General features: G+C 48.2%; 1 protein-coding gene across 1 annotated transcript in view; it reads left to right on the top strand.

Moving 5' to 3' along the window:
* The window catches only part of LOC144493937 (dynein axonemal heavy chain 6-like), an 814395-nt gene that overhangs the window by 95701 nt on the left and 694533 nt on the right, over positions 1 to 24161 (top strand). The window contains exons 13-15 of the mRNA XM_078213513.1: positions 7369 to 7556; positions 12591 to 12836; positions 14785 to 14906. Of these exons, the coding sequence (XP_078069639.1) occupies positions 7369 to 7556; positions 12591 to 12836; positions 14785 to 14906 (556 nt within the window). The remainder of the gene's footprint in view (positions 1 to 7368; positions 7557 to 12590; positions 12837 to 14784; positions 14907 to 24161) is intronic.

The raw sequence follows: 24161 nt of genomic DNA, 5'->3' as shown, positions 1-24161 counted from the left end.
GATGGAGACGGGAGAGGCGCCGGAGGATTTGAGGATTGCGGATGTGGTTCCTATTTTCAAGAAGGGGAATAGGGATAGCCCAGGTAATTACCGACCGGTGAGTCTAATCTCAGTGGTTGGTAAACTGATGGAGAAGATCCTGAGGGACAGGATATATGAGCATTTAGAGAGGTTTAGTATGCTCAAGAATACTCAGCATGGCTTTGTCAAAGGCAGATTGTGCCTTATGAGCCTGGTGGAGTTCTTCGAAAATGTGACTAAACACATTGACGAAGGGAAAGCGGTAGATGTGGTTTATATGGATTTTAACAAGGCGTTCGATAAGGTCCCCCATGCAAGGCTTCTAGAAAAAGTGAGAGGGCATGGGATCCAAGGGGCTGCTGCCCGGTGGATCCAGAACTGGCTTGCCCAAAGGAGGCAGAGAGTGGGTATAGATGGCTCTTTTTCTAAATGGAGGTCGGTCACCAGTGGTGTGCCCCAGGGATCAGTTCTGGGACCCTTGCTGTTTGTCATTTTCATAAATGACCTGGATGAGGAAGCGGAGGGATGGGTTGGTAAGTTTGCCGATGACACGAAGGTTGGTGGGGTTGTGGATAGTCTGGAGGGATGTCAGAAGTTACAGAGGGACATAGATAGGATGCAAGACTGGGCGGACAAGTGGCAGATGGACTTCAACCCAGATAAATGCGTCGTGGTCCATTTTGGTAGGACAAATGGGATGAAGGAGTACAATATAAAGGGAAAGACTCTTAGTACTGTAGAGGATCAGAAGGACCTTGGGGTCCGGGTCCATAGGACTCTAAAATCGGCCCCGCAGGTGGAGGAGGTGGTTAAGAAGGCGTATGGTGTGCTGGCCTTTATCAATCGAGGGATTGAGTTTAGGAGTCCGGGGATAATGATGCAGCTATATAAGACCCTCGTCAGACCCCACTTGGAGTACTGTGGTCAGTTCTGGTCGCCTCACTATAGGAAGGATGTGGAAAAGATTGAAAGGGCGCAGAGGAGATTTACAAGGATGTTGCCTGGATTGAGTGGCATGCCTTATGAGGATAGGCTGAGGGAGCTCGGTCTTTTCTCCTTGGAGAGACGAAGGATGAGAGGAGACCTAATAGAGGTGTATAAGATGTTGAGAGGCATAGATCGGGTGGACTCTCAGAGGCTTTTTCCCAGGGTGGAAATGTCTGCTACGAGAGGACACAGGTTTAAGGTGCTGGGGGGTAGGTACAGGGGAGATGTTAGGGGTAAGTTTTTCACACAGAGGGTGGTGGGCGAGTGGAATCGGCTGCCGTCAGTGGTGGTGGAGGCGAACTCAATAGGGTCTTTTAAGAGACTCCTGGATGAGTACATGGAGCTTAATAGGATGGAGGGTTATAGGTAGGTCTAGAAGGTAGGGATATGTTCGGCACAACTTGTGGGCCGAAGGGCCTGTTTGTGCTGTAGTTTTTCTATGTTTCTAGATGAGAACACCTCCCGACTTCCCAAATTCTGTCCACCATATACATGACACATGTCAGGAGTGTGATGGAATAATCTCCACTTGCCTGGATGGGTGCAGCTCTAACAACACTCAAGAAGCTCGACACCATCCAGGACAAAGCAGCCCGTTTGATTGCTACCTCTTCCATAAACATTCAATCCCTCCACCACCAGGCAGGCTTTGGTGCGGGTTCTGACAAACATGGCCCTGGCGCCTTGTGCTCCAAGGGCGAGCAAGGAGATAACTGGTGTGCCCGTGAGCCACTCTGCCACTGCCAGGCTGCAGAGGGAGGATCCTCCCCACCCAGGTTACCCTTGCCTGTTACCATTACATCAGTGGTAGGGAAATTATTGGAGAGGATTCTTCCAGAGAGGATTCACTCCCAAATGGAAATAAGTGGACATCATAAATAAATGATTCGGAGGAAAATGTGGATTGATTAGTAAGTTTGCGGATGACAAAGGTTGGTGGAATTGCGGATAGTGATGAGAACCATCAGAGGATACAGCAGGATATAAATCAGTTGGAGACTTGGGCGGAGAGATGGCAGATGGAGTTTAAATGATGTGGAGATGCCGGCGTTGGACTGGGGTAAGCACAGTAAGAAGTCTCACAACACCAGGTTAAAGTCCAACAGGTTTATTTGGTAGCAAATACCATAAGCTTTCGGAGCGCTGCCCCTTCGTCAGATGGAGTAGTTATCGGAGTTTAATCCAGACAAGTGTGAGGTAATGCATTTTGGAAGGTCGAATACAGATGGGAAATATACAGTAAGTGGCAGAGCCCTTAAGCGTATGGATCGACAGAGGGATCTGGGTGTACAGGTACACAGGCCACTGAAAGTGGCAACGCAGGTAGAGAAAGTAGTCAAGAAGGCATACGGCATGCTTGCCTTCACCGGTCAGGGCATTGACTTTAAAAATTGGCAAGTCATGTTGCAGCTTTATAGAACCTTAGTTGGACCGCACTTGGAATATAGTGTTCAATTCTAGTCGCCACACTACCAGAAGGATGTGGAGGCTTTGGGGAGGGTACAGAAAAGATTTATCAGGATGTTGCCTGGTATGGAGGGCATTAGCTATGAGGAGAGGTTGGAGAAACTTGGTTTGTTCTCACTGGAGCGACGGAGATTGAGGGGTGACCTAATAAAATCTACAAGATTATGAGGGACATGGACAGAGTGGATAGCCAGAAGCTTTTTCCCAGGGTGGAAGAGTCAATTACTCGGGGGATAAGTTTTAGGTGCGAGGGGCAAGGTTTAAAGGAGATGTACGAGGCAAATTTTTTTTTACACAGAGGGTGGTGGGTGCCTGGAACTCGCTGCCGGGGGAGGTAGTGGAAGCAGGTACGATAGTGATTTTTAAAGGACATCTTGACAAATACGTGAATGGGATGGGAATAGAGGGATATGGTCCCTGGAAGAGGAGGGGGTTTTAGTTCAGTCGGGCAGCATGGTCGGTGCAGGCTTGGAATCTGAAGGGCCTGTTCCTGTGCTGTAATTTTCTTTGTTCTTTGACTTAGCTGCTAGGCCGGGTCTGTGAGTGGGAGCAAGAGGGAAAAACCTATTTGACCTCACCCACATCAATCTGCCTGTGCATATGCATCGATCTATGGTAGTGAGCACTACACAATTCCTGTGGAGAAGAAGACCCGATTTCACATTGAGTGCACCCACCACCATGTTGAGCAGCGCTGCTGTGCTCGATGGGATAGATTTCAAAAAGATCAAGCAACTTACTCCATGAGGTGCTGTGGACACCATGAGCAGCAGAATTGTATCGAACCATATCCTGGAACCCCACTCTGCCATTCCCATCACGCCAAGGGATCAAACTTGCTTCAAAGGAGAGTATAGGAGAGCATTTAAAAAAAAATTAATTTCCAGGACCTGTGTTGCTGTCTGGGCCAACATTTATTGCTTATCCCTAAGTACCCTCCATTTCCAAAGGTATTTGCGAGTCAACCACATCGCTGTGGCTCAGACCAGGTCAGGACGGCAGATTTCCTTCCCTAAAGGATATTCGTGAACCAGATGGGTTTTTATGATAATCAATAATGTTTTCATTGTCATCATTCGACTTTTAATTCCAGATTTTTATTGAAGTCAAATTTCACCATCTGCCGTGGTGAGATTCGAACAAGGTTCCCCAGATCTTGCCCTGGTTCTCTGGTTTACAAATCCAGTGACATTACCTCTATGCCACTGCCTGCCCAGTAATGATCAGGGTTGGGGGTGAGACTTGGGATTTGGAAAACGGTGCGAGTGATGCCAGAGGCAGGTTCACGGCACTGTGGGTGGCTCTACTGTATAAGTGGGGAGGAGTAAGGGTGGAAAAGCAATAGTGGTAGAAGACTCAATAGTGAGGGGTGCAGGCGGGCCTTTCTGTAGTTCCAGGATGGCATGTGGCCTCCATGGTGCCAGGGTCAAGGACATCATTGAACAGTTGCAGGTTGTTCTGAAGGGGAGAGGTGAACAGTCAGGGGGCAAGGGTCACATTGGTAGAGGGATGAGGTCCTGCAGCAAGAATAAGGGAGCTAGGTAGCAGATTGAAAAGCATGACCTCTGGATTACTGCTGGTTCCACATGCTGATAAGTACAGGAATAGGAGGAGAGAGCAGATCAACACGTCGCTGAAGTGATGGTGTAGGAGGGAAGGCTTTCATTTCCTGAATCGTGGCTGCTGATGCGCTATCAATAAGGCGAAAGACTACCGATATGCCAATATAAGCGTAGGCTTTTATTCACAACAGAATCAGGAGCAGATCCCAACAAATAACCAACCTGGACTAAACAAGGGGGAGGAGACAGCCACCTTTATACTAGGTACCGAGGGGAGGAACCAAACTGGAAGGGGATGTGTCCAGGTATGACAAGCACACACAACGGTGGTCCATATAGGACAAAGGCACAACTGAGGTCCACCACAGCTGCATTTCTGGGGAAGGTGGGACCTGTACGGGTTGCATCTGAACCAGAATGGAACTGACATCCTTGTGTGGAGATTTGCTAGTGACGTGGGGGGAGGGGGGTAAAATCATCTGGCAGGGGGTGGGTTACAGAGTGGAGGTACAATGGAGGGTGATACACACCCAAATACAGAAGAAAAACCAAGTCCGTCTGGAAGACAGCAAAGATAAATATGTTAAGTCACAAGGAACAGTGGTGAGCCTGGTGGCATTTATTTTACTGCAAGGAGCCTTATGATGAACTGAGGCTTTGATTGACACATGGGTGCATGATATTATTGCTTCACAGAGACATGGTTGAGGGAGGGGAAGGATTGGCAGCTCAATATTCCAGGGTATAGAATCTTCAGGCGAGACGGGAGCGTGTAAAAGAGGAGGTGTGTTGCATTATTGACCAAGAAGCCAAATCACTGCAGCGAGGGGGCCCCTATTACCACCCCCCCTTCACTCCAGTGGGTTCATCCCGATAGTTCCCCGAAAGTGGAGGCCTACTGTAAACCCCGCTGGAGTGAAAGATTCTGGCAGGGTGGGTGATGCTAGCGGGCCTGGAGAATTCAGTCCCGGGTCTGCTAATTACATTCAAAATACATTTAGAATAAGATTAAAATCACCTACCTGGTTTCCTGCACGGATCTGATGGAGCCACAAATCTGGCACTGGGAGAAGCATTCGTGTTGGGCACACTTGCGTGAATCACGCACATGCCCAGCCTCGCGATTCTCCCACCATGCTGTGCGAGAACATTAGGTTTCTGATTTGGGGAAAGGTTGATTTAATTTGATAAAATGGGATCTGGCCAAAGAGGACTGGGAGCAGCTACTTGTGAGAAAATCCACGTCAGAGCAGTGGGACTCATTCAAAGGGGAAATAGAGTATAAAGCCAAAATGTTCCCGTAAAGGGCGGGACCCAAATATTCAGAGAACCCTAGATATCGAGGGATATACAGGATTGGATGAAGAAAATAAAGGAAGACCCCTAACAGATACAGGGGCTGCAGAGAGTGGATACCCAAGAGGAATATAGAAAGTGCAAGGGGGATGGGTACTTAAAGAAAAAATTAGGAGAGGAAAGAGGGTGCATGAGAAAACACTGGCAAGCAAAATAAAAGGAAAATCCCACGGTGTTTTATAAGTATTCAGAGCAAGAGAGTAATCAGGGAAAGAGTTGGGTCCATTCAGGACCAAAGTGGTAATCTGTGTGGACAGTAAGAAGTCTCACAACACCAGGTTAAAGTCCAACAGGTTTATTTGGGACTAGCTTTCGGAGTCTCCAATCTGTATGGAGCCAGAAGACGCGAGGTACTCAATGAGTATTTTGCATCTGTGTTCACTGTGGAGAAGGGCAGAGTAGGAATGTGATATAATGGAACAGATTAGCATCGAGGGAGAGCAGTTTCAGCACAATCAAAAGTGGATCAATCCCCAGATGAGACGTATTCCAGGCTGCTGTGTGAGGCAAGAGAGGATGTTACTTTTCACAGGTGAGGTGCAAGAGGACTGGAGCACAGTTACCATGGTTCCATTATTCAAGAAAGGAAGTAATAACAGGCAGGCGGGTCGTAGGAAAATTATTGGAAAAAATTCTATGGGACAGAATTAATCTCCAGTTGGAGAGGCAAGGATAGAAAGCATGGCTTTGTCACATGGAAATTGTGTCGAACAAATTTAACTGAATTTGTCAAGGAGGTGACTAAGTGATTTGATTTATTATTGTCACATGTATTAGCATACAGTGAAAAATATTGTTTCTTGCGCACTATACAGACAAAATATACCGTTCATAGAGAAGGAAAGGACAGAGTGCAGAATGTAGTGTTACAGTCATAGCTAGGATGTAGAGAAAGATCAACTTAATGCAAGGTAAGTCCATTCAAAAGTCTGACCGCAGCAGGGAAGAAGCTGTTCTTGAGTCGGTTGGTACGTGACCTCAGACTTTTGTATCTTTTTCCCGATGGGAGAAGGTGGAAGAGAGAATGTCCGGGGTGCGTGGGGTCCTTGATTATGCTGGCATGTATAGATGAGGGCACTACAGTTGATGTAGTCTATTTGGACTTCAGTAAGGCTTTTGACAAGGTTCCACATGGGAGACTGATCAATAAGGAAAGAGCCTATGGGATTCAGGGCAATTTGAATCAAATTGGTTTAGTGGCAGGAGGAAGAGGGTGTTGGTTGAAGATTGTTTTTGTGACTGGAAGCCTGTGTCCAGCGAGTGTACTGCAGAAATTGTTTTATATGCATTAGATCGTAGAAGTTTGGAACCCTCTTCCAATACTTGCTGATGCTAGATCCATTGTTAATTTTAAGTCTGAGATTGATAAATTTTGAACTAGATGTGTTAAGGGATATGGACAAATGTGGGTATATACAGATCAACCATAATCACCCTGAATGTTGATTTGATTTATTATTGTTGCATGTATTGGGATACAGTGAAAAGTATTGTTTCTTGTGTGCAAAACAGACAAAACACACTGTTCATAGAATACATAGGGGAGAATGAAAGGAGAGGGTGCAGAATATGGTGCTACAGTCATAGATTGGGTGTAGAGAAATATCAGCTGAATATAAGGTAGGTCCATTCAAGAGTCAGATGGCAGCAGGGAAGAAGCTGTTCTTGAGTCAGTTGGTACGTGTTTTCTTTTTCCTGATGGAAGAAGGTGGAAGAGAATATGTCCAGGGTGCATGTGGGATTGTGGTTGATGCAGACTTGATGGGCCAAATGGCCTCCTTCTGCACTGTAGGGATTCTATGAAATTAATCTGAGGGCCTGGAAAGCTAGTGCGTAGCACTGTAATTGATGAAAACCCCTTGCTGATATATTATTGTCCTGTTCATGGTAGCCTGTTTCTGCCTGAAGGGGCTTGTTGCACCTTTTTGTTCAGATTTATTTGTAATGATTGAGAAAAATTTCTTTGCTCCTTTAGGATTGCCTGCGAATGATATAGTTCCTCTTCAGAAACAGGCTGTCCTTGATTTCAAAGAGACACTTCCGGTCATTGTGGCCCTGAGGAACCCCTGGCTGGAATCTCAGCACTGGGATAACATTGAGTACACCATTGGCCGATCAATCAAGGACAAAAACCTCACACTTGAAAGTCTCACCAAGCTGAGGGTAAGAGCTGCCCGTGAGAGCTGACATATGTATGGGTTCGGCAAATATCAGCATCCCTTGTAAATGTTCACTGTCTTCCAGGCATAACTTGTAAGATCAGCACAGCATTCTCCTTGCTCTTTATTTCCTTCTCAACAGCTGTGCATTCCTTTTAAACCATGGAGGGGATCCTAGTAGAATTGCTTTGGTCTAATCCCTTTTCCCTCTATTTTTATGAGGTTCTACCTTTGCCCTTCGATAGCTCACCTTTGTTACTTATGATTCTGAGCACGGTATGCAACACACACTTACCCCAGACATTCACTCAGATACAGCAATAACAACTTCTATTTGTAGAACATTGATACATATCTCACACACAATTACTGAACATATTCTCCTGAGTGAGGCTTAAATCCACATTCTATTTTCTCCAGGGAAGAGTTGTGCCATTGAGACAGAGGGACAACACACATGGTTCAGTCCACAAGAACTGAAGACATAGGAGCAGAATGAGGCCACTCGGCCCATCGAGTCTGCTCAGCCATTCAATCATGGCTGATATTTTTCTTTTCCCCATAACCCCTGATCCCCTTATTAATCGAGAACCTATCTATCTCTGTCTTAAAGACACTCAATGACCTGGCCTCCACAGCCTTCTGTGGCAAAGAGTTCCACAGATTCACCACTCTCTGGCTAAAGAAATTCCTCCTCATCTGTTTTAAAGGATCGTCCCTTTAGCCTGAGGTTGCGCCCTCTGGTTCTAGTTTTTCCAACTAGTGGAAACATTCTCTCCACGTCCACTCTATCCAGGCCTCGCAGTATCCTGTAAGTTTCAATAAAATCCCCCCTCATCCTTCTAAACTCCAATGAGTACAGACCCAGAGTCCTCAACCATTCCTCATACGAAATCATAGAAATCATAGAAACCCTACAGTGCAGAAGGAGGCCATTCGGCTCATCGAGTCTGCACCGACCACAATCCCACCCAGGCCCTACCCCCACATATTTACCCACTAATCCCTCTAACCTACGCATCTCAGGGGCAATTTTAACCTGGCCAATCAACCTAACCCGTACATCTTTGGACTGTGGGAGGAAACCGGAGCACCCGGAGGAAACCCACGCAAACACGAGGAGAATGTGCAAACTCCACACAGACAGTGACCCGAGCCGGGAATCGAACCCGGGACCCTGGAGCTGTGAAGCAGCAGTGCTAACCACTGTGCTACCGTGCCGCCCTAGCTCTTTATTCCAGGGATAATTTTTGTGAACTTCCTCTGATCCCTTTCCAAGGCCAGCACATCCTTCCTTAAATATGGGGCCCAAAACTGCTCACAATACTCCAAATGAGGTTTGACCAGAGCCTGATACAGCCTCAGAAGTACATCCCTGCTCTTGTATTCTAGCCCTCTCGATATGAATGCTAACATTACATTTGCCTTCCTAACTGCTGACTGAACCTGCACGTTAACCTTAAGAGAATCTTGGACAATGACTCCCAAGTCCCTTTGTGCTTCTGAGTACTAAACATTTCCCCATTTAGAAAATAGTCTATGCCTCCATTCCTCCTTCCAAAGTGCATAACCTCACACCTTTTCACATTATATTCCATCCGCCACTTCTTTGCCCACTCTCCTAACATAAGAACATAAGAAATAGGAGCAGGAGTAGGCCATCTAGCCCCTCGAGCCTGCCCCGCCATTCAATAAGATCATGGCTGATCTGACGTGGATCAGTACCACTTACCCGCCTGATCCCCATAACCCTTAATTCCCTTACCGATCAGGAATCCATCCATCCGCGCTTTAAACATATTCAGCGAGGTAGCCTCCACCACCTCAGTGGGCAGAGAATTCCAGAGATTCACCACCCTCTGGGAGAAGAAGTTCCTCCTCAACTCTGTCTTAAACCGACCCCCCTTTATTTTGAGGCTGTGTCCTCTAGTTTTAACTTCCTTACTAAGTGGAAAGAATCTCTCCGCCTCCACCCTATCCAGCCCCCGCATTATCTTATAAGTCTCCATAAGATCCCCCCTCATCCTTCTAAACTCCAACGAGTACAAACCCAATCTCCTCAGCCTCTCCTCATAATCCAAACCCCTCATCTCCGGTATCAACCTGGTGAACCTTCTCTGCACTCCCTCCAATGCCAATATATCCTTCCTCATATAAGGGGACCAATACTGCACACAGTATTCCAGCTGCGGCCTCACCAATGCCCTGTACAGGTGCATCAAGACATCCCTGCTTTTATATTCTATCCCCCTCGCGATATAGGCCAACATCCCATTTGCCTTCTTGATCACCTGTTGTACCTGCAGACTGGGCTAACCTGTCCAAGTCCCTCTGCAGTTCCCCTGCTTCCTCAATACTACCTGTCCCTCTACATATCTTTGTATCATCTGCAAACTTAGCAACAGTGCCTTCAGTTCCATCCTCCAAATTGTTAATATATATTGTGAAAAGTTGTGGTCCCAGCACTGACCCCTGAGGCACACCACTAGTCACCAGCTGCCATCCTGAAAAAGACCCCTTTACTCCCACTCTCTACCTTCTGCCAGTCAGCCAATCCTCTATCCATGCCAGGATCCTACCATTAACACCATGGGCACTTAATTTATTTAACAGTCTCCTATGCGGCACCTTGTCAAAGGCCTTCTGGAAATCTAAATAAATCACGTGCACTGGTTCTCCTTTATCTAACTTCCTTGTTCCCTCCTCAAAGAACCTCTAATGGTTCTCAAGTTCTCAATAACCTCCTCAAAGTCCATATAATCCATTATGTAAAATGTTCAGTCCAAGTAAATCCCTGATGTTCATTCTACAATTCGCTGTGTAACATAAAGGCCAAATACTGTGGATACTGGAATCTGAAACAAACAGAAAATGTGGGAAAATCTCAGCAGGTCTGACAGCATCTGTGGAGAGAGAATAGAGTCAATGTTTCAATTCTGGATGACCTTTCAGAGTTTCAGCTCTGATGAAGGATCATCCAGCCTGGAAACATTGACTATTCTCTCTCCACAGATGCTGTCGGACCTGCTGAGATTTTACAGCACTTTGTTTTTTTCTCTGTGTAATATGTTCATTTCATGCACGGCACGCTGGCACAGTGGTTAGCACTGCTGTCTCACAGAGCCAGGGACCCGGGGCAGCACGGTGGCACAGTGGTTAGCACTGCTGCCTCACAGTGCCAGGGACCCGGGGCAGCACGGTGACACAGTGGTTAGCACTGCTGCCTCACAGTGCCAGGGACCCGGGGCAGCACGGTGACACAGTGGTTAGCACTGCTGCGTCACAGTGCCAGGGACCCGGGGCAGCACGGTGGCACAGTGGTTAGCACTGCTGCCTCACAGCGCCAGGGACCCGGGGCAGCACGGTGGCACAGTGGTTAGCACTGCTCCCTCACAGTGCCAGGGACCCGGGGCAGCACGGTGGCACAGTGGTTAGCACTGCTGCCTCACAGCGCCAGGGACCCGGGGCAGCACGGTGGCACAGCGGTTAGCACTGCTCCCTCACAGCACCAGGGACCCGGGGCAGCACGGTGGCACAGCGGTTAGCACTGCTCCCTCACAGCACCAGGGACCCGGGGCAGCACGGTGACACAGTGGGTTCGCACTGCTGCCTAACAGAGCCAGGGACCCGGGGCAGCACGGTGGCACAGCGGTTAGCACTGCTCCCTCACAGCACCAGGGACCCGGGGCAGCACGGTGACACAGTGGGTTCGCACTGCTCCCTCACAGTGCCAGGGACCCGGGGCAGCACGGTGGCACAGTGGTTAGCACTGCTGCCTCACAGCACCAGGGACCCGGGGCAGCACGGTGACACAGTAGTTAGCACTGCTCCCTCACAGCACCAGGGACCCGGGGCAGCACGGTGGCACAGTGGTTAGCACTGCTGCCTCACAGTGCCAGGGACTCGGGGCAGCACGGTGACACAGTGGGTTCGCACTGCTGCCTCACAGCACCAGGGACCCGGGGCAGCACGGTGACACAGTAGTTAGCACTGCTCCCTCACAGCACCAGGGACCCGGGGCAGCACGGTGGCACAGTGGTTAGCACTGCTGCCTCACAGTGCCAGGGACTCGGGGCAGCACGGTGGCACAGTGGTTAGCACTGCTGCCTCACAGTGCCAGGGACCCGGGGCAGCACGGTGGCACAGTGGTTAGCACTGCTGCCTCACAGCACCAGAGACCCGGGGCAGCACGGTGGCACAGTGGTTAGCACTGCTGCCTCACAGCGCCAGGGACCTGGGGCGGCACAGTGGTGGTTAGCACTGCTGCCTCACAGTGCCAGGGACCCGGGGCAGCACGGTGACACAGTGGTTAGCACTGCTCCCTCACAGTGCCAGGGACCCGGGGCAGCACGGTGGCACAGTGGTTAGCACTGCCACCTCACAGTGCCAGGGACCCGGGGCAGCACGGTGGCACAGTGGTTAGCACTGTTGCCTCACAGTGCCAGGGAACCGGGGCAGCACGGTGACACAGTGGTTAGCACTGCCACCTCACAGTGCCAGGGACCCGGGGCAGCACAGTGGCACAGTGGTTAGCACTGTTGCCTCACAGTGCCAGGGAACCGGGGCAGCACGGTGGCACAGTGGTTAGCACTGCTGCCTCACAGTGCCAGGGACCCGGGGCAGCACAGTGGCACAGTGGTTAGTGCTGCTGCCTCAGTGCCAGGGACCTGGGTTCGATTCCCAGCTTGGGTCACTGTCTGTGCGGAGTCTGCACGGGTTTCCTCCCACAGTCTGAAAGACGTGCTGGTTAGGTGCATTGGCCGTGCTAAATTCTCCCTCAGTGTACCCAAACAGGCACCGGAGTGTGGTGACTAGGGGATTTTCACAGTAACTTCATTGCAGTGTTAATGTAAGCCTACTTGTGGCACTAATAAACAAACTTAAACTCATTCCACAACTCCTTTTTTAATATGTTCAGTTTGCACCTCCATGAATTGATCCTATTTTGAGTATTGGAGTTATAGAAAACTATCGAGTTCTATTTGTGCTCAGCTGAATGAGTTTGCAGTGTTCCTTTTCTTTCCAAATCTCCTTCCAGGTATATCAGCGCAAGGAAGCGATTATTCATATCTCTGCCTTGGCTACCAATGAAGCCACTCTGAAAAACATGCTGGGAAAAGTGGTCACCCTATGGAATCAAACTAGCTTCAAACTGGTGGCTCATCAGGTGGATACCTACACTGTATTAATCATCGGCTCTCCAGACGAGATCATCGCTCAGCTGGAAGACAGTTTAATCACCATTTCCACCATCAAGGGATCCCGTTATGTGGAACCCATCAAGGTGCTGCTTTTATCAGAATAAGAGATTGTTGGCGGCATATGTAGACGAGGGACCAGTTTGATGTTCATTCGCGTGACATGGGCGCTGCTGATTGGCCAGCATTTATTGTCCTTATTCAAAACACATTCGCAAGGAACATCCCGTTGATCACCCAGTGTGGCCTGAGCCTGAACCAGGCAGGAAGCCAGGCTTACCAATAGAGTTTAAAACAATAGATCAATGGGTGGAAACTGGAGCCCTTTCAGCCTGGCTCCCTGTAACAACCCTGCTGGTCTGTTAGTGTAATAATGGTTAATGTGTTCTCAGGCTTGGCAAAGAGTGGGAGCAGCTGTAGTAAATAGCATAGTCTTAGCTGTACCTTTGCCAGGAGTTCTGTTTTTAGGTATCCCCAATCCTTGTCTTTGCCACTGCACATCTAATCTGTCTGGGTAACTGGGGAGAGGATGCACTCGTTATATTCTGCAAAGGGTTTAGGTAGCTGTAGATTGTTTGGTTTCAGGATTCAGGTGAAATCCAGTTCTTCCAGGCCGCACAAGGAAAGTGAAAAGAGATTTGCCTTTGCCCTGCAACTCCTCTTCCCATTGGGTTTCTTCAACTTGATTTTATGGGACGTGAGTGTCACTGGCTGGACACTTGTGGCCTAACCCTAACAGCCCTTCCTTTCACAGGACATTTAATATTCAACCGCATCGCAGTGGCTCTGGAGTCACATGTAGGCCAGACCGGCTAAGTACAACAGATTTCCTTCCCTAAAGGACATTAGTGAACCAGATGGGCTTTTATCACAATCCACACTTTTGAATTTGAATTTCACCATCTGCCATGACAGGATTTGAACCTGGGTCCCAGATGTTGCTCTGTGTCCAGTGACAATACTAATGTACTTCTGCCTCCCTCTAGCAAACTTACAGTAAGGTCACAACCAGTACATTGCTCTCACTGTTAAAACACTAGGCAAGCCTCAAAGAAAATCATCAAAGCCTGATATACACATTTAAAGGGATCCCATTCATAGAAACATAGAAAAACTGCAGCACAAACAGGCCCTTCGGCCCACAAGTTGTGCCGAAAACATCCCTACCTTCTCGACCTACCTATAACCCTGCATCCTATTAAGCTCCATGTACTCATCCAGGAGTCTCTTAAAAGACCCTATTGAGTTTGCCTCCACCACCACTGACGGCAGCCGATTCCACTTGCCCACCACACTTACCCCTAACATCTCCCCTGTACCTACCCCCAGCACCCTAAACCTGTGTCCTCTCGTAGCAGACATTTCCACCCTGGGAAAAAGCCTCTGAGAGTCCACCCGATCTATGCCTCTCAACATCTTATACACCTCTATTAGGTCTCCTCTCATCCTTCGTCTCTCTAAGGAGGAAAGACCGAGCTCCCTCAGCCTATCCTCATAAGGCATGCCACTCAATCCAGGCAACATCCTTGTAAATCTCCTCTGCACCCTTTCAATCTTTTCCACATCCTTCCTATAGTGAGGCGACCAGAACTGAGCACAGTACTCCGTGGGGTTTGACGAGGGTCTTATATAGCTGCATCATTATCCCCGGACTCCTAAACTCAATTCACCTACTCAGCTTAAACAGTAACTATAGCACACACATAACTTAGGCGTAGATATGGACATGCAACATGCACACAGAATAAAAACCTACAAACATACATGAAGGTTGCCTCCTGAGAGCTGCTGGATTACCTTTGAAGGGTCAGACAAGGAGTTTTGAGAGGTTCCTCAATCACTTGTCTGTGTTTCTGTATTGTGCAGCCTGTGGGATGGGGATAAAGGCACAACTCCAGTCAAAGTGGGATAAGTGAGTATGAGCTTGCTGTTTACCCTGAGTGGACATGTGTACAATGTATACCTGTGTCAGAAAGGTATTTTAGTAGTAAGTGCAGCCTGGCCTGAGTTTACAGTAATTCCTTTTTTGTGTAGAAAGAGGTGGCAGAGTGGGACCGTAAACTGAATCTTATGGCGCAAACAATAGAGGAATGGATGACTTGTCAGCGGAACTGGCTCTACCTCAATCCCATTTTTCAAGCTCCTGACATTCAAAGGTAAGAATCAGTCCTGTCTTCTCTGCCAGACTGTTCACTTCTCATTATCACCTTGGATAATGAGAGGTATTGTGAGCCTATTCAAAGAGAAAAAGGAAGCATTTGTCAAAGCTAGGAGGCTGGGAACACACGAAGCAAGTGTGGAATACAAGGAAAGTAGAAAGAAACTTAAGCAAGGAGTAAGGAGGACTAAAAGGGGTCATGAAAAAGCATTGGCCAGCAGGATTAAGGAAAATCACAAGGCTTTTTATCCATATATAAAGAGCAAGAGGGTCGCCAGGGAGAGGATTGGCCCACTCAAGGACAAGGGAGGGAATCTATGCGTGGAGCCAGAGGAAATGGGTGAGGTATTAAATGAGTACTTTGCGTCAGTATTCACCAAAGAGAAGGACTTGGTGGATGATGAGTCTGGGAAAGGGTGTGTAGATAGTTTGAGTCATGTTGAGATCAAAAAGGAGGTGGTATTGGGGTTCTTGAGAAACATCAAGGTAGACAAGTCCCCAGGGCCTGATGGGATATACCCCAGAATACTGAGAAAGGCAAGGGAGGAAATTGCTGGGGCCTTGAGAGAAATCTTTGTATCCCCACTGGTTACAGGGGAGGTCCCAGATTGGAGAATAGCCAGTGTTGTTCCTTTGTTTAAGGGCAGCAAGAATAATCTAAGTAATTACAGGCTGGTGAGCCTTACATCAGTGGTAGGGAAACTATTGGAGAGGACTCTTTGAGACAGGATTTATTCTCACTTGGAAATAAGTGGAATTATTGCGTCTTGGAAGTGCAGCAGAGAGGGAGAGATTCGCGAGAGGAGTGCTGCGGGTAAGCGCTGTTATTTTTCAACTTACTTTTTCGCGGGTTTTTTCTTTAATAATATCTAAACCCGGAAGTGGTCGCGCAGGGAGGTCTGGGAGAGAGAGATTTTTTTTTTTCCCCAATAAATTGGAACAGAGAGGAATCCCGATACTCTACACTTGTAGAGTATCCCACCCTCCCTCCTCCTCTAACCTAAAAAAAAAGACCCAGTGAGAGCAGGGCTTTGGAGAAAACAGGAGGAGGAAAGGTAAGTTTAAAATTTTCATTCACTTTTTTTTTCCCTGTGTGTTTAAAGGGGCAATTATGAGTGTGAGGTCAGTATGTTGTTCCCAATGTAGGATGTGGGAGGTCCTGGAGGCTCCTAGCCTCCCGGACGACCATATCTGTGCTGGGTGTGTTGAGCTGCGGTTCCTAAGGGACCATGTTAGGGAACTGGAATTGCAGCTCGAGGACCTTCGCCGGGTTAGGGATAGTGAGGAGGTCATTGACAGGAGCTATCGGCAGGTGGTCACACCGGGACCACGGGAGGAGGGTAACTGGGTAACAGTGAGGAAGGAGAAAGCTCGGTTGATGGTGAGCACCCCGGTGGATGTGCCCCTTAATAATAAGTACTCCTGTCTGAGTACTACTGGGGTGGACAGCCCACCTGGGGGAAGCAGCGGTGGCAGTGTCTCTGGAGCTGAGCCTGGCCCAGTAGTGCAAAAGGGTAAGGAAAGGAGGGTAGTGTTAATTGGGGACTCTACGGTGAGGGGGTCAGATAGGCGTTTTTGCGGACACAGACGGGACTCTCGGATGGTGGTTTGCCTCCCTGGTGCAGGGGTCCGGGATGTCTCTGGTCGAGTCCCAGAAATCCTGAAGGGGGAGGGAGAGGAGCCGAAGGTCGTGATGCATATAGGTACTGCTGACATAGGTAGGAAGAGGGAAGGGGTCATGAAAAGAGAATATAGGGAGTTAGGTAGACAGCTGAGAAAGAGGAATGCAAAGGTAGTAATCTCGGGATTGCTGCCTGTGCCGCGGGAGAGTGAGAACAGGAATCGGTGGAGAATGAATGCGTGGCTGAGGGACTGGAGCAAGGGACAAGGATTTGGGTACTTGGATCATTGGGACCTCTTTAGGGGCAGGTGTGACCTGTTTAAAAAAGACGGGTGGCACTTGAATCCCAGGGGGACCAATATCCTGGCGGGAAGGTTGGCTAAGGCTACTGGAGAGACTTTAAACTAGAAAGGTTGGGGGGAGGGAATCGAAATGAGGGGACTGAGAGCGAGGAGGTTAGCTCGCAAATAGATAAGGAATGTAAACAGGGTAAGAGGGAGGTTAGACGACTGATGGAGCAGGGAAGTGCTCAGGCTGAAGGTCTGAGATGTGTCTATTTTAATGCCAGGAGTGTAGTGAATAAAGTGGATGAGCTTAGAGCGTGGATTGCTGCTTCGAATTGTGATGTGGTGGCCATTACGGAGACTTGGATGTCTCAGGGACAGGACTGGGTGCTTCAGGTGCCGGGTTTTAGATGTTTCAGGAAGGACAGGGAGGGAGGCAAGAGAGGGGGGGGAGTGGCACTGTTGATCAGGGATAGTGTCACGGCTGTAGAGAAGGTGGACGCCGTGGAGGGATTGACTACGGAGTCTCTGTGGGTGGAGGTTAGGAACAGGAAGGGGTCGGTAACGTTGCTGGGTGTTTTCTATAGGCCGCCCAATAGTAACAGAGATGTTGAGGAGCAGATGGGGAAACAGATCCTGGAGAGAGGTAGGAATAACAGAGTTGTCGTGATGGGAGATTTTAATTTCCCAAACATAGATTGGAATATCCCTAGGGCTAGAGGTTTGGATGGAGAGGCGTTTGTTAGGTGTGTCCAGGAGAGTTTCCTGACACAGTATGTGGATAAGCCTACTAGAGGAGAGGCTGTACTTGATCTGGTGCTGGCTAATGAACCTGGACAGGTGGAGGATCTCTCGGTGGGTGAGCATCTTGGGGATAGCGATCATAATTCTATCTCCTTCACGATAGCATTGGAAAGAGATAGGATCAGGCAGGCTAGGAAAGTGTTTCTCTGGAGTAAAGGGAAATACAGTGTCATCAGGGAGGAAATTAGACGGGTAAATTGGAAGGAGGCATTCTTGGGGAAAAGTACCGAAGGAAAGTGGAGGATTTTCAAGGAATGTTTGTCTGGAGCTCTGCATGACAACGTTCCGATGAGACAGGGGGGTGTTGGTAGGGTACGGGAACCGTGGTGCACGAAGGTTGTGATGAACCTGGTGAATAAGAAAAGAGAGGCGTACAGAAGGTTCAGAGAGCTAGGAGGTGTTAAGGATTTAGAGGAGTATACGGGATGTAGGAAGGAGCTTAAGAAGGAAATTAGGAGAGCGAGAAGGGGTCATGAGAAGGCCTTGGCGGGTAAGATTAAGGAGAATCCCAAGGCTTTCTACAAATATGTCAAGAGTAAAAGGATGAGATGTGAAGGCATAGGACCCTTAAAAGGTGAAGGGGGAAAAGTTTGTGCGGAACCGTTAGAAATGGCGGAGCTGCTTAATGAATACTTTACCTCGGTATTCATGGTGGAAAGGGATCTGGGTGGTTGTACTGCTGGTTTGCGGTGGACAGAAAGGATCGAGCATGTGGACATAAAGAAAGAGGATGTGTTGGAACTATTGAATGGCATCAAGGTTGGTAAGTCGCCGGGACCGGATGGGATGTACCCCAGGTTACTGTGGGAGGCGAGGGAGGAGATTGCGGAGCCTTTGGCGATGATCTTTGCATCGTCGATGGAGACGGGAGAGGTTCCGGAGGATTGGAGGATTGCAGATGTGGTCCCTATATTCAAGAAAGGGAACAGGGACAGCCCGGGAAATTACTGACCGGTGAGTCTAACCTCAGTGGTTGGTAAGTTGATGGAGAGGATCCTGAGAGACAGGATTTATGATCATCTAGAGAAGTTTAGTATGATCAAAAGTAGTCAGCACGGCTTTGTCAAGGGCAGGTCGTGCCTTACGAGCCTGGTTGAGTTCTTTGAAAATGTGACCAAACACATTGACGAAGGAAGAGCGGTGGATGTGGTCTATATGGACTTCAGCAAGGCGTTCGATAAGGTCCCCCATGCAAGACTTCTTGAGAAAGTGAGAGGGCATGGGATCCAAGGGGCTGTTGCCTTGTGGATCCAGAACTGGCTTGCCTGCAGAAGGCAGAGAGTGGCTGTGGAGGGGTCTTTCTCTGCATGGAGGTCAGTGACCAGTGGAGTGCCCCAGGGATCTGTTCTGGGACCCTTGCTGTTTGTCATTTTCATAAATGACCTGGATGAGGAAGTGGAGGGATGGGTTGGTAAGTTTGCTGACGACACCAAGGTAGGTGGTGTTGTGGATAGTTTGGAGGGATGTCAGAAGTTGCAGCGAGACATAGATAGAATGCAAGACTGGGCGGAGAAGTGGCAGATGGACTTCAACCCGGATAAGTGTGTGGTGATCCATTTTGGCAGATCCAATGGGATGAAGCAGCAGTATAATATGAAGGGTACCATTCTTAGCAGTGTAGAGGATCAGAAGGACCTTGGGGTCCGGGTCCATAGGACTCTTAAATCGGCCTCGCAGGTGGAGGATGCGGTCAAGAAGGCGTACGGCGTACTGGCCTTCATTAATCGAGGGATTGAGTTTAGGAGTCGGGAGATAATGCTGCAGCTTTATAGGACCCTGGTTAGACCCCACTTGGAGTACTGCGCGCAGTTCTGGTCACCTCATTACAGGAAAGATGTTGAAGCCATTGAAAGGGTGCAGAGGAGATTTACAAGGATGTTGCCTGGATTGGGGGGCATGCCTTATGAGGATAGGTTGAGGGAGCTTGGTCTCTTCTCCCTGGAGAGACGAAGGATGAGAGGTGACCTGATAGAGGTTTACAAGATGTTGAGAGGTCTGGATAGGGTAGACTCTCAGAGGCTATTTCCAAGGGCTGAAATGGTTGCTACGAGAGGACACAGGTTTAAGGTGCTGGGGGGTAGGTACAGAGGAGATGTCAGGGGTAAGTTTTTCACTCAGAGGGTGGTGGGTGAGTGGAATCGGCTGACGTCGGTGGTGGTGGAGGCAAACTCGTTGGGGTCTTTTAAGAGACTTCTGGATGAGTACATGGGATTTAATGGGATTGAGGGCTATAGATAGGCCTAGAGGTGGGGATGTGATCGGCGCAACTTGTGGGCCGAAGGGCCTGTTTGTGCTGTGGCTTTCTATGTTCTATGTTCTATTAGAGAGAGGCAACATGGTTTTGTGAAGGGGAGGTCGTGTCTCACTAACTTGATAGAGTTTTGCGAGGAAGTAACGAAGATGATTGATGAGGGATGTTGTCTCCATGGACTTCAGTAAGGCCTTTGACAAGGTCCCTCATGGCAGACTGGTGCAGAAGGTGAAGTCGCATGGGATCAGAGGTGAGCTGGCAAGGTGGATACAAAACTGGCTCGGTCAAAGAAGGTAGCAGTGGATGGACGACAAAGGTTGGTGGATTTGCGGATAGTGATGAGGATCATCAGAAGATATAGATTGGTTGGATACTTGGGCAGAGAGATGGCAGATGGAGTTTAATCCAGACAAATGTGAGGGAATGCATTTTGGAAGGTCTAATCAGATAGGAAGTATACAGTAAATGGCAGAACCCTTAAGTGTATTGATATCAAAGGGATCTGGGTGTACAGGTACACAGGTCACTGAAAGTAGCAATGCAGGTGGAGAAGGTAGTCAAGAAGGCACATGGTATGCTTGCCTTCATCGGCTGGGTCACTGAGTTTAAAAATTGGCAAGTCATGTTGCAGCTTTATAGAAACTTATAGTTAGGCCACACTTGGAATATAGTGTTCACCATAGCCACACTACCAGAAAAATGTGGAGGCTTTGGAGAGGGTACAGAAAAGGATTACTAGGATGTTGCCTGGTATGGAGGGCATTAGCTATGAGGAGAGGTTGGAGAAACTTGGTTTGTTCTCACTGGAGCGACGGAGGTTGAGGGGCGACCTGATAGAAATCTACAGGATTATGAGGCATGGACAGAGTGGATAGTCAGAAGCTTTTCCCCCCCAGGGTGGAAGAGTCAATTACTAGGGGGCACAGGTTTAAGGTGCGAGGGACAAGAGGCAGATTTTGTTTTTAAATACAGAGAGTGGTGGGTGCCTGGAACTCGCTGCCGGGGGAGGTAGTGGAAGCGGATACGGTAGTGACTTTTAAGGGGTGTCTGGACAAATACATGACTAGGATGGGAATAGAGGGATATGGTCCCCGGAACATAGAACATAGAACATTACAGCGCAGAACAGGCCCTTCGGCCCACGATGTTGCACCGACCAGTTAAAAAAAAAACTGTGACCCTCCAACCTAAACCAATTTCTTTTCGTCCATGAACCTATCTACGGATCTCTTAAACGCCCCCAAACTAGGCGCATTTACTACTGATGCTGGCAGGGCATTCCAATCCCTCACCACCCTCTGGGTAAAGAACCTACCCCTGACATCGGTTCTATAACTACCCCCCCTCAATTTAAAGCCATGCCCCCTCGTGCTGGATTTCTCCATCAGAGGGTAGGGGGTTTTAGTTCAGTCGGGCAGTATGGGGTCGGTGCAGGATTGGAGGGCCGAAGGGCCTGTTCCTGTGCTGTAATTTATTTTCTTTTTGTTCCTTAAAATTCATTGTCATCCTACACAAGCGTTTCTAATGTTGTTGAGGTATCCGCTTTATGTCAGTGTTTCTTCATTAGCTGCAGATTAATGCGATCTACAATGCATCATGACAAACCTGCCATGCCTTTACCTCCAACTACTTTTCTGGCAAAATCCTCCACACCTGCCTGTAGTGGGTTTGGTGGTAGGCGGAGAATTTGGTGAGAGGCACTAAGTCGGAAACCAGCTGGTGTAAAATCATGTTGCAATTCTGCCAATGACTGGTTAATGGCCGCTGTTCCCGTTGGCAGGTGACAATGGTGATTTGCATTCATATGCTCATTAAAATGGCTGCCCGCTGGCCTACTGTAAGGCCTTTCAATCTTTAACGTTGGCGATGAGTGATGTGCACACCCTAGTCCTCAGTTCACTCGAGACTGTGGGTTGAGTGCAACAATTTTCTGCCATAGTGTTGTGCTGCTCACCACCCTACCAGGCAGATTGATTCCTGCCCCCATCGCCATGCTGAGCTGGCCTTCATGGATAGCACTGTACTGCTGGACCCATGGGTCCTCCAGTGTCTTGGATCAGTACTGCACCTTGGGTTAGGAAGTACAGGGATCTCCTTCCCCCTGGTGCCACATACCGGTGTCTATCTGGCCAGCACTGTGCTGTTCGTCTCACTGCAGCAAAGGTCTGAAGTTCAACATGAGGTGGATTGCGAGGTGAGGGTGAGGGGTTGGGGTTTCAGCAGTGGGCGATGTGGGAGGAGGGCAAGGGCTCACAATGGCATGCAGAGGGACAATGAGATGGATAAGGACAATGAACAATGGGAGGCAGGTGGAAGACAGAGGGGAGGGAAGCTGGGCCCTGACAGTGTTGCCTGAGTGACTGGAAGGAACACCGCATCATTTCCTGGGAGGGGATGAAGACTCTAGATGCTTTAGGTGGAGGTCCAATTGGGCAATGGATGCTTCACAGATGATGGGCTCGAGAGCAGAGTGGTAGATTGGAGGTGATGTATTTATATTAATTCTTATTAGCTTACTGAAGCTCTGCTGCGTTAATATATTCATGCATTCACTGGATGCGATGTCACAAGTCCCTTGTATGGGAAACAGTCTGAGAAGCAGCAGCCCTGTAAGCGAACACACACCTGTAAATAAAGCTATTATTTTAAACCCTCCGTGCTCCCTAACATCATTTTCCAACATGTAACAAACGGCGCTGTTAGCCACCCAGAACAAAGAAAATTCAGGAAAGAGTTCAGAACAGAAAGGCAAATGCTCCAGAGCTAACGGGCCAGGTGAAGGTGTTAAATAAGAGGCTGAAGCTCGGGTTGTTGCCTTGTGTGAAAGAACAATCAAGGTAGCTGCTGGAAACACCTTGTGAAGTATGAATACAGGAAACCTCCGTTAGTGGAGAAAATGGCAGGAGTTTAACATTGTGGGATATGTCGATGAGAAGGTGAAGCAGTGGAGCTCCTGTACTGAGAGTTTTAACTTTTTTGCAGGCAAATAAAGTAGCTGAGGATATGAGGGTGCCCACTTCCGAGCGTGATGAGGGAAAAATGTTTAACCTCCTCTGAAGTTTAGTGCAACCTGAGAATGAACAGATTTTTCGCCAAAGCCTGATGATTGCAGAGCACTTTAGATTCCACAAACGAAACCAAGATGGAGACCGAATTGTGAAATTTGCGCCTGGGCTTAAAGACTTGCAGAATATTGAGAGAGTTTGGAGATGTTCTGAAATGACAATCCGTGACAGGTTTGTCTGTGGGCTATGCAGTGAGGCAATACAGAAATGTTTGCTACCTGAGAATATCCTTACTCTGTAAAAGGCTGTTTTGATGGATCTAGCTGCTAAGAAGCTCAGCAATTGAGTTTGTGTACTCAAACACACAAAATGTCTGCTGAATCAACACCCAAGAATCTCGAAATTCATACATTTACCCGTGTGAAGCCAGTGCATTCTGCAACTGAATATTTGTATAAAGACATGCTGTGTCAAAATTGAAAAAATAAAGGACACGGAGCGTGCTGCTGGAAGAAATAGCAAGCTCAAAGTAAAAATAAGAAACAAGAACAAACCAAGACAGCATTTCAACAGAACAAAAGGAAAGATATTGATGCTGTACAAAAGAGACGAAAAAAACAAAGCAAATCACATTCTAAGGAGGAATTATCACTGAATGTGCAACACACTGACATTGGGTCACTCCACTGTTGGATCCACAGCCAGTAAGGATGGAGTTGCCACTGGGGCAGCAGTCCTGCTGGTGCCAAAAACCTTTTACAAGGAGAAACACAGACATATTCTTTTGCAGTACCAAGGAGAGTGCTGAAGATATACACAGCTGAAGTGGTTCCACTGAAGGGCTGCATTGAAGTAGCTGTGCAACCTATTGGGCAAACAGCAGATTTGTCTCTACATAGTAAAGGCAACTGCCTAGCATTGATAGGCCACACATGGCTGGAGAAGATTCAACTGAACTGGCTGAAGTCAACATGATAACCGCTGGAGAATCAGGCCTCACAAAATTCCAAAGAAGCGCAAGATTGTGTTTGATGGAGAATTAGTAAGCATGAAAAATATTGCAGTTAAACTGAAAATAAAAAGAGGAAGGCAAGCAAAATGTTTGAAGGCGAGGTCTGTGCCATATGCTATTAGGCCAAAGCTGGAAGCAGACTTGGAACGACTTGTGAAAATAGTAATTTTGGAACCTGTCAACATTAGTGAGTGGACTACACCAATAGTTCCAGTCATCAAGGAGGATGGATCCGTAAAGAATTGCAGAGACTTCAAGGTCACCACAATTACTATT

The sequence above is a fragment of the Mustelus asterias genome, chromosome 5 (assembly GCF_964213995.1).
Source record: "Mustelus asterias chromosome 5, sMusAst1.hap1.1, whole genome shotgun sequence".
NCBI classification, from domain to species: Eukaryota; Metazoa; Chordata; class Chondrichthyes; order Carcharhiniformes; family Triakidae; genus Mustelus; species Mustelus asterias.
The sequence above is the reverse complement of the archived record's forward strand: the minus strand, read 5'-3'. Positions and strand labels throughout refer to the sequence as shown.